This window comes from Trematomus bernacchii, unplaced genomic scaffold (assembly GCF_902827165.1).
Source record: "Trematomus bernacchii unplaced genomic scaffold, fTreBer1.1, whole genome shotgun sequence".
Lineage (NCBI taxonomy): Eukaryota > Metazoa > Chordata > Actinopteri > Perciformes > Nototheniidae > Trematomus > Trematomus bernacchii.
In genome coordinates, this window is record NW_022987720.1 from 18,804,094 (window position 1) to 18,815,366 (window position 11,273).

The following is an 11,273-nucleotide window of genomic DNA, read 5'->3' on the forward strand; positions in this document are numbered from 1 at the left end:
TTTTCTAGTATATTTAGACGTCTGCGCACTAACGTGAAATGATGCTCTTATTTTGAAGGACAGGTGTTCTTCCTCTTAAGAGTAGCTCTGATTTTAAAAGACAGGCTGTGCACACTTGCCTCTAATTAAGCTAATTAGCCCTTCCGTGTCTTGCTAGCTCTGTTGGCAGTTCAGGCTGTGACTCAAACGACACCGTCATGTTTTGTTGTCTAAATATACTGCCAGTCCCACTGCAGGTAGAGAATTTAATCAAATTGTACAACTAATTTATAAATGGAATGCTTTCCGATACAACTAGCCATGAGAGGTTCATGGTCATAAGTAATCCTCTTTAAACGTTTTGGTTTCCTAACAGTGTAAATTATGTATTATGTAGATTGTCTTCCAATCTAAATTGACCTATGGAATAAAACTTCAGGTAGCAGTTAAAGTATAACTTTTTCTCAAATGTAAGTTTGGTAAAGTTTGTAAGTCTTTTACATGTCATTTTACATCACAAAATGTAGTAGAAATAAACGAACTAGCCTACCATTTAAAGGAGGCTAGTTAGCTTCTTTTGAGCTAGTCAAACTTGCTTGCTGTAGTCCAACTAGTTTATAGATTACATTTATGATGTATATGAGTGCCAGAAAATATTTTCTTGATGCTTCTTTTTTGAGGAATGTCATTTACAAATGTGTTAAGTTAGTTTCGTATTTTATTTAAAAGTATTCCCAAGGCATACATGTCCAAATTAAAATCTTCCTCAGGTCTGCATGGGATTGTGCCCGGATATCACAGAAGAGGGCAAAAAGGCTAAACTCCGGAGCTCTAAAATAGAGCAAGACATTTTTGAGCATGCAAGGACTGAGATGAATGTGGTGAAAATCCTCATGCTTGGTAAGTTAAAAGCATTTAAACACTACTGCAATGCATCAGGTTTCCCTCAAGTAGGCCTATTGGCCTTTTTAAATCAAATCCTTTATCTGGTTTGTGTGTTAGGAGCTGCAGAGAGCGGAAAAAGCACCCTCATCAAACAGATTAAGATTATCCACAGTCATGGCTTCTCCAAACAGGAGCTCATGAGTTTCAAGGTACTGGAGAGCTGTAAATCAAAATAAAATTAGCATTAATTTTAACACCCTGAAATAGTATCATCTGAATCTCAAACAACTTGAAGCGCATGAATTATGTGGAAAAAGTTTGATTGTCATTCCCTTCACAGGCCGCGGTACTAGACAATTTGCTGACCTCTATGCAGTTTGTTCTTCGAGGAATGGGGATGCTGAGGATTAACCTTGCTAACAAGAAAAACAAGGTAAGGAATAAAGACACCGTTTTAGATTAAAGTTCTGCAAAGTCTGTTTGCAGTGCCTCTTTGTCACACTAGATGTCAGTCTTCATCTGTATAGGCTACTACACTTGTCAGTAGAGATGATTGATAGAGATTGTACTAGTCATTATAACTTCTGATATTGAACATTGAACACCTCTCCTTTGGAATGGTCTTCCATTTCAGATCTGCAAAGCTATTTCCGTTGACTCCTTTAAAAGCAAACTCAAAACCCATCTCTTCGCATCTGTCTTCCTTTTAAACAAATTTCCATCACCTAGTTTCGGCTCATCATTACCATCACTTCAGTCGCATGCTTTTATCACATGGTAATACTTATGTTGATGTATAATGTTTATATAATTTTTATGCTATGACTTTTGTATTTTGTTTGCTTTGTACATCCCTTTGAGGCATTTCTTGAGATTTGGGGCTATAATAAATGTTGATTTGAAAGGCACAACATATTGGTCCAGTTTTACCTTCAGGCATTACATTACTTTTACATTTGGGGGAGAAAAAATGACATTGACTTCAAATGTAAATGTATATCAGGTCATCATCTAATTACCTTTTGTCCCATTTACTACAGATGCATGCTCGCTCCATCTTGTCCTGCAGTCAGTGTTTGGGAGACGACGACGAGCTGCTTCCTTTCGTGGCTCATGCCATATGTGCACTTTGGGCCGATCAAGGGGTGCGGGCAGCTGCAGCCAGAGGTTACGAGTTTGAGCTGAATGACTCTGCACTGTAGTGAGTAGAATGACCTTACTGTAAGTGACCAATTATGACAGATAGGGGAAATGTCAAGGAAAATTGCACAGTAAGAAGTGTCTCGTCACCCCTGATCAATACAGAGCAACAGTAAAGCAGGTGCTGAAAAAACCTTGTCTTCAGGAAATGATTCATGTGACATTTGTGGATCGGGATGCCTAATTGGGAGCAAATTAAAAAGCAATGTTTGCAGATATCCAGATAGATAGGGAATTAGGGTGGAGAAGATGAAACAGACTTCATTAAGGAGTCTTGTTTAATGAGAAAAGGAGACAAACGGCATCATAGGTGTGAAGCTGTTGGGTAAGGGGGAAATGGGAGAGGTTTTGTTGAAGTAGCATTAGCTTCTAATTCAAATCTTTTGATATAACTGTATTTTACAACATTACATCTCGCTGTGTGTTCTTTATACACCATTTAACAATAATAAACAATCAAAATATTAATGTCCTGTTGCAGAGCAATAAATCCATAAACTACATTTATATATTTTTCAGTTTTGCTGTTGCAGTGTAAGTGAGTAACATCAGCTGACAGGAAGTATACATGGACCAAAGCTGTTTCTAGAAAATCAGTGTAGTTAACAAGGTATTTACTAAGAAAGTTTTCCTAAAATTAGATTTTAGAAAACGGCGATATATCAACCTTGCTTGCAATATAATTGAATAGTATCATTATACGAATTGCCAGATTCTCACCAATACACATCCTAGCAGAACTTTTTTTATTTATAACCTGTGTCCTTCAGTAGTTGTGCCCTACAATTTGTTTATCAAAAAAGAAACGGCCGGCGAGTGTCATGAAATCCAAACCTTCCCACTCTGTATAGATCCTTCTGTTGAGTGTGTGTTGTGTCATCAGCTGAAGTGTGGATCATTAACTGAAGTGTGGACACATTTAGCTAAATGGCATTTTAAATTATTTATTAAAAGATACTCCAGCTAACCAGACTGACAGAAATGATGTGACGGATACATAACCGGAACTCGATTAGTTTTGCTGCTGGAGGATGATATGAATCTCCGCTGGCTGTCTTGCGGTGTTCTCACTCTGCTGGACCCCACACTGATTTCCCCCTCCAGAAATATTGGATTATACGTATCGTGACACACTTAATATACACGTCAACGTGTAAAAATACTTCTTGGACATTAGCTTTGGCATGAACCGAACTCTCAATGTTGCTGGAAGGAAATTTGAAGTTACAGGGAATTAACGATAGATATAATCTGTGTTTTAAACCTTTTAATTTATAAGGTTTCATGAATGTGAAGGGTTCATTCAACAAATGACCCTACTGCACACGTCTCACTTTGTAATACCTGACATTCTTACTTGTCTGTAGTATTAAATCAATGTTAAAAGGTTTATCTATACAACAAGGGTCTAGCATAAAAAACCTTCCTGCTGCTCGATCTTCACATCTCGTGGACAGAAGGTCAGGTTACAGCACATATTAGTGCTCTGACTAAAGAGTTTTTATAGATCATATTTGTGCTCCATAACTAGCATTTCACTCTCATAGCATTGTCAAACCCATGATGCACAGCTGGAAAACAAAAAATAAGGATACACATATTATACCTTTTTTATTTTCATCCACATATTGTTTGCCTTTCAAAAACACAATGCATGTCGGTTTCATTTAAGTACATCACTTGAGGGAATAAATCAGATTTCAAGCCGCTCCCTCTGGAATCACACAATACTTTTTCCCCATTAACACCTTTAAGCAGACTTTGTGTAAAATGAGTGCACTTCGCTTTAACTTCCTTACTATGTACATTTATCTGACAAAAGCAAAAACTGGATGTGTATCTCCTAACAATTGACTTTTGATCTTCACTAGTTGATGCAGTTTCTTTCGTTTTCTTCCATCCCCAGTTTCTTCGAGAACCTGAGTCGAATAATTTCTCCCAAATATGTTCCTATGGAGACGGATGTTCTGAGAGTGAGAGTGAGGACCTCTGGAATCATTGAGACGCAGTTTCAGCTTCATGACGTGATCTTCCGGTAAGGCTTTCTACACTGGCAGGCAAAGTCAGCAGCGGTTGCAGCTTCTTAGCTTTATGAGAGGGTTATGTTTTTGGAAAGTAAAAACCCAAACCAGAACTTATACGCCTGTATCTCACAATATTGTAACTGAACAAAAAAAGTACATTTGACTAAATGTTGGCAGTGTTGGTTTTCCTACAAGCACATTTCACACCTCTTTAATGGAATTTGAACTGAAACTGGTGACGATTCGATATGGAAATATCCACCAATAAATAACTTTTCGGAAGTCAGTGACACATTGGTTTTCCAACCAACGGTTTAACAAAGAAAACCCAAACTCTGGTTTATTGAGGACTTTAGTGTTCTTTTCCATCAGAGTTCCTTCACTGTTCATGGAGTTGGTGTACGCTCTTTACCATTTCTGCTGTCAAAGCTAGCTGCTTGTTGAGCCTCTGGAGCTTCAGCCTCGGCACCAACTCTTGAAGGGTCGCTGATAAAGATGAACTCTCCTGAGCTGAGGGAGGCAGCTGCCTGAGACTCAGACATGAAATATTAATGTCTTCACTGTGCCTGGTTATTCCAGGAATAATAACACACATGTAAAGGAAGTGTAGACATAAAGCATACAACAAAAGTCACCCTCCTTTCCCCTTGGACCTTTTTGTTTTCAGAGTAAGCAACCAATCAGGATTCTCCCTGCACCGTGTGCTGTGAAGGCATTCAGTGTGCTTGTTATAATAAATCTAATCCATACAGTCAATGACTTGATATATATTGCACTTTTTCGTGGTTAGAACTGAATCACAATGCTTCACTTAAGAGATGTTAAAGAATTGAGGGACTGCGGATGGAAACTAGCTCAAAGCTAAATCTGGCACTGTTACGTTTGACACATTTTAATGTTTTAAGTGTTATTACTGTGCATTGTCCCTGCCAAATAAACGATTAAATAAAAAAATAAAAATAATTGGACAATTTTATAACGCTTTCTTTTTAGATCATGTGTCATCAAGAAATATTTTTGAAATAAAGGGTTAGCCACTGTGTGCTTGAGTGATGAAGAGTGAAGATATTGTGTTCTTGAAAACGAGCATAGCACAATAATAAGGACACGTCTTACTGGATGCCTTAGGTGGTTTCCACTTTATGGCTAAATTCATTAGTGATATTTTCCCACGTATTCCTGTATACGTTTCAAAGACTGTTTTGCTTTCATAGAAAAAACTTTAAAAGCCTTATTTTGTACAGCATGGACCTCTTTTCTTATTTTTTAACGCAGAAACTACTGCCGTCAAACGCCGTAGTTGAGGCTTTTTGTCCCCCAGCTTTTTAACCCTGACTCTCGCCCCGGAGTAAACGCTTCATTGCCTCTGACATGAGTACTGCAATCATGCACCTGGAGACTGTCTGGCCCAAATGGGAACTCATTACCTGTGTCAGCGAGACCCTCCACTTCACTTTGTGCAAGATCACTTTTTGAAATGGATTGCCCCAATATTTGAAATGGGTTTGGATTATCATTATAATCTTGTATCGAGTCATTTGTTCAACATTTGTCATGTTGCCTATGATTAAACGTTTTATTTTTCCATTAACTCTTATCTAAGATCTTGCAAAATCGGAAACATCTTTTAAATCTCTTCTCAAAACTTCTCTTTAAAAAAAGTTTCTTACCAATGTGCTTTATTTCCAACATGTCTTGTTATTACTTACTTGCTACATTTTTATATTGCTTTTTAGGGATTTTATTTACATATGAACTTGTGGTGTTTTGTTAATTGTATGATTTTAAGTTATTGTAGGCCTGAAATGTTTGGTTTCTTTTTAAACTATGAACAAAAATCATGTGGTAACTTTTTTTTGTTGAAGTGCTGTATAAATCAAGTTTTTATTATTTAGTTTATTTATTATTGTTATATATTGTTATTAATTATAATGTGCTCATTTGACCAGTCTCATGGAAATGGTCATGCACAAAGAATCAAACTTTTTCTATGTTCTTGCACATGTTGTCTATGTGACCATAAGGAACTCATTGTATGATAAAGCACGGATGGATTGTGTTTGCTTATTGCAGGTTGTATGACGTCGGGGGTCAGCGCAGTGAGAGGAGGAAGTGGCTCAGCTGCTTTGACTGTATTCAGGTTGTGCTGTTTGTCGTGGCCCTCAGCAGCTATGATATGACGCAGACAGAGGACCCTTCAGAGGTATGTTAGGAAAAACACTAATCTCATAAAACAAATGTTTTTTTCTTTTCTTCACTGAATACAAATCGAATTGGGTGCAAACTACATCAATTGTATCTGTCTCTCCCTTCCATATTTTTTATTTTATTAGAATCGACTGCAGGAGAGTCTTGAACTTTTTACATCCATCTGCACCAACATCGTCTTTGGCAGCACCTCACTGGTAAGTTTATTTGCACATATTTCCGATGGCTTTCTGAAAGGGCAGTATGCTAAAAATAAAATAAGGCCTCACTTAAGAGCTTTATGTGTATTGCCTCTGCCTGTGTGTTATGCTCTTACAGTCTACCATGTCTGTTTTTTAAAGCTCATCTAAATCTCTGGAGGTGACTGAAGCACTGAGTGGAGTTTTGAGTAATCCTTCATGCCAAACAGACTGGACACAAACTGGCTAGGATTGACATGCATAATTGGCAAACATTTAATTGGGATGTAGGGCATGTGGTTTCTGTTTAGTGAGTTGGCTGTGAGCACTGTTTAACACTGTCATGTAGTTTGTTTACCTGTTAATGAGTTTTTGGGGCTATTTAGCATGAATGACTTGTTGCTCAGCAGCATTTATATATGCACTTGATTGACTCGAGGCATTTAGGGGGGAGGGTTATCGTACAGCCCTGTTTAGGACTTCAAAGTTGTGTTTTCATACACTACAGTAACGCAGAATCCAGTTTTTAGTGACAGTCTTGTGTTTTCGTGGACTGCTCCATGGACTAGTCTGTTCACCTGCAGTGTATTAGTGTTATTTGCCTCAGAGTGTGTGTGGTTTTAGCTGACGCCTCGCAGGGTACTTTCTATGTATGTTATGGACGCATGTACTGTATGTACCGTGTCCCTTGTGAGTGGAGAGATTCACAATGTCCTCATTACACAGGATGTATCCTGACATTTCTGTTTGTGTACAGCACTACGGGAATTATATTTTATTTATGAGGGTGATGCTTTCATTTCTTATTTTCAAACTAATGTTATGCTTGTGAAACAGCTTTTCAGAATTGTACCAATGTTATACTGTTGAATGATGGAAAACAATCCTCCTGACAGTACTAGGCCCTTTACAGAGTTTGTGTACGCTGTTAATTTAAACTTTACACTTTTGGTGTATATCTCTCTCCTCTCTTTCCTACAGATTCTGTTCATGAACAAAACTGACCTTTTCCGGGACAAGATCCTACGCTCCGGAAGACACTTGAGATGTTACCTTTCTAGTTACAAAGGTATGTTGGAGAGGATGGCTTTTTCAAGTTTGAATGACGTGTGAGCTCAACTCTTACTACTCTGGTGGGCACATTGGACATATTTTCTAGGCTTATATTCCTCTAGGAATTAGTTGTGTGTGTCTCTTTAATTTTTTTTGCTGGATGTGTCGAAGCATCCCCTCTGTCCGTGGGGTAATCAGAATTCCTCCTGGCCAGAGGCTTCACACAGTCCTCTTTTTGTTTGTATATAATTTATTCTTCCCTATCATGGTCATACATATTTTCGACTCAGTCGCAGCAACTCACAGGTGAACTTTGCATCATGTTTTACTTGGGAATTTGGGAATTGAGGAACACTTTTGTACAGAATATCACTGTTAGCCATGTTGTTTTATCAATATTAATGAATCGCTTCTTCCAATCTCTCGTATTTTTGGCTACTGATTGATGGACACCCCCCCCCCCCCCCCTTCCTCTTTATTATGTATTTATATTTTTTTGTCTTTCTATTGTTTTTGTATTATTATTTTTATCTTAGTCGGTACACTACTCCCTTATATTTTGGCTATCTGGTCTGTTTGAGTTATAAAGGTGGCTTAAATACTGTATGCCTTCAAGTGAAAATTAACCATGTATGGCTTGTCAATTGATGCACAATAGTAGAGACTAAATGGTTACTAGTAACTTTGAACTGTGGTCTTTGTCAATGTACCAAATGTCTTTTATATGTGTCTTCAATAAAAATATATTAAAAAAAAAAAAGAAAAAAAAAAATATATATATATATATATATATATATATATATATATATATATATATATATATATATATATATATTTTTTTTTTAAATATATATATATATATATATTTAAAACAAAAAACTATATCTATCTCTATCTCTATCTCTCTCTCTATATCTACTCTCTCTCCTCTATCTCTCTCTCTCTCATCTCTATCTCTCTACCCCACTCTCTCTCTCTCTCTCTCTCTCTCTTTACCACACTCTCTCTATCCTCTCTCTCCTTTCCCCCCCTCTCTCTCTCTCTCTCCTCTTTCAACCCCTCTCTCTCTCTCTCCTTTTTTCTCTCTCTTCCTGCCTCGGTGGAGTTTGACACTCTTCACTTTACCGAACACGTGTTGGTCTCAAGATCTGTCATTTGTTTTCCTTGATCCTCCTCCAGGAGCAGATGGTGACGTGGATGCTGCAGCCCACCACATCACCCGCCATGTTCTCCTCGTGTAACAGCAGTACTGACAAACCCGTGTACCACCACTACACCACTGCCACAGACACCTCCAACGTGCAGGTGGTCTTCCACATGGTCATAGATCAGGTCATGAAGGCCAATCTAGCTGATGTCCAGATGCTATAAGTTTCCTGAAGGCTGCTGAGATGCGAATCATTTTAAAGTGAATTTTATTTAGTTTTCCTGTGGAAAAATGTTTTTACTTTTTTTTTTTTTTCTTCAAAATTTTAAATAATTTATTTAAGAAGCTAATATGTTTAATATTATGAGGCTGAACTTTCCCTAGTTCATTTTAAGACATTTTAAATAAAAATATGTATTGATACGCATGGTCTATTTTTTATTTTTTAAAGCCATTTATTTACAATATCTCTTCTCCATTCAGCTTTACTTCTCCAGTTCGAATAAAACATCACCATATTTAACACATACATTTATTCACTGACTTGAATGTAAACTATAACTTTAATCAGAGTTTTCCTGGTTTAAATCTTACACTTATAGTGCTTTTTTAATCCCCCTACATTGAATTCATGACTACAATTATTGTGCTGATTATACAGAATGTAAGACATATTCATGTTTGCAACATTTCTTGTAGATGAGAAGGAAAAAGATCATTACGTTCTGATTTGTTTTGCATTCAGTAATTTCAACACATGGCTGCAGTATGATTCATTTATTAATGAAATCTCAGATCAAAAATGTACATTAATACATAACTTTTACAGCTTAATGTTTTAAAGACTTGTATAATAAATAAGTGAAATGGTACATGGAAATTAGCATGTCTTCAATCTAATGCAAAAAGGCGTCAAACTAAGCTAACTCTAAAAGTGAGAGATGTACAGTTTTATAAAGAAGTAGTCTTCATCCTACGGCCCAGATGTCGGCCTCAGTCTCCTGCACAGTCTGCGGTGTCCAGAGTGAGGAGGACGTCCGCTTTGCACTTAAAGGATCCCTTGCTCTCCTGGAAGAGTTCACAGCTCTGCAGGTCAGGTGTGATGTCTTTGATGCAAACAGGCTGTTAGGGGAGACAAATAGAAATTATTCTCTTATCTTTAAACAAATGTTACCTTTTAAGTAAAGTACACTTAAATCAGTCAAATAGTGTAATTTTGATTCCCTAACATACTGTATATTCCTGAAGAGAATTATACCAGTACGGAATTGATATCGACAACATCACAATACTTATTTTTCTCCTCTTCCTCTCACTGCAGCACAATTACTTGGTATTTACTACCTCAATGTTTCCATTTCTTTTTTACTTTATTCTAATTCTCATTTGACATGGAACTTCACTGACCTTTGTTCTATACTAGATTTGACAGTTGCATTTAATACTAACTTTGCAGACTGATTTAACATTTAAAAAACATTAGTTCAACTTATTAAATGTAATTTATTATTCTTTAAAGGATGGTATAAAATAGTCAAAATGATCTCAACCTCTACCAGCAAGATGAAATGCGTAATAAATATAACACCTGAAAGTGCCATTGTACTAAATAATGAGCCCTTTATGCTGTTCATTTTATATACAAGACTTTAAATTATAATTAAGTTGTTGTGAATCTGAATCAACTTCTACCATCTTATCCATCCAGCTTTCTTTACATTTGCTAATAGTGAATAGTTTCAATGGTGCAGAGTCCTGCCTGAATTAATGCAGATGTAGAGGATCTTTGGTTTTATAAAGATATATACATTGATACAAATAATGTATAGTTTGATCCTAATATTATTCTACATGCTAGCCTCACTATTGAGTGCAATGTTAAGTAATTTCTCTTTTTTTATCTGATTCTGTAGCATTTGTAATTTGAATGGAAATTGAATTATTTAGGTTAAAGCATATGCGATTTTAAATATGTATAGTATTAAAGCCTACACTTTTGCACTCTTCGCCAAGTTACCAGTCGCCATGCGTAATGCGTAAAACTGCAAGCCATCCCATCCAACCCCACTCACCATCGTCTTCAGGATGAAATTGTTCTGAGTGAGTTCAGGGAACATGCTGTTGGTCGCCAGCTCGTCGCTGTCTGACGAGTCCGGCTCGGCTCTCCGGGTGTACGGGGATCTGCGGATACCGGACAGCAACCCGGACGCCCTGCCCACCGAGTAGTAGCTCGGGCCGGCCACCTGCTTGTACCATGCCTGCGTCGGACTGCAAGCCACCAGCGCGGAGATGATCACGATGGGCAGCACGAGTTTAGCGTGCATTTCCATGTCGAGAACTGAGGCTTGCTCCTACGCTCCTCCAACTCTCTGGTGGTCCTTGCTGTCACCGCTTCACTCTTTATAGGGACCCCGTGATCATCCTCACACACTTTCGTCAACGCAAACGGCTCAGGAGGGATGGGGGGTGGGTGATTTACACACGCACCTCAGATACACCCACTACTCCTGGCTAACTTTAAGCCGTGTATTATTTTTCAGAAAAGCAATTGGGAACTGGTATAAAATAACTATTTTTTTAAAATAAAATTTTTGTTAT

At 37.5% G+C, this 11,273-nt stretch overlaps 2 protein-coding genes across 2 annotated transcripts; one reads left to right on the top strand and one right to left on the bottom strand.

The window, feature by feature from the left end:
• The first annotated feature begins 197 nt into the window (after window positions 1-197).
• On the top strand, window positions 198-9,102 carry LOC117492299 (guanine nucleotide-binding protein G(o) subunit alpha-like). The gene is given in 11 exon segments (XM_034142468.1): window positions 198-236; window positions 750-879; window positions 982-1,073; window positions 1,205-1,297; window positions 1,905-2,065; window positions 3,971-4,099; window positions 6,162-6,291; window positions 6,422-6,493; window positions 7,457-7,544; window positions 8,708-8,748; window positions 8,750-9,102. Coding segments are annotated over 11 exon segments (1,125 nt in total). The 3' UTR covers window positions 8,900-9,102.
• Window positions 9,103-9,439: 337 nt separating this feature from the next.
• Window positions 9,440-11,119, bottom strand: LOC117492300 (neuropeptide B-like). Its single transcript, XM_034142469.1, has 2 exons — window positions 10,748-11,119; window positions 9,440-9,797 (listed from the first exon to the last, which is right to left on the bottom strand). The coding sequence occupies exons 1-2, from the start codon at window positions 11,003-11,005 to the stop codon at window positions 9,669-9,671; spliced, it is 387 nt and encodes a 128-aa protein (XP_033998360.1). The 5' UTR covers window positions 11,006-11,119; the 3' UTR covers window positions 9,440-9,668.
• Window positions 11,120-11,273: the final 154 nt, after the last annotated feature.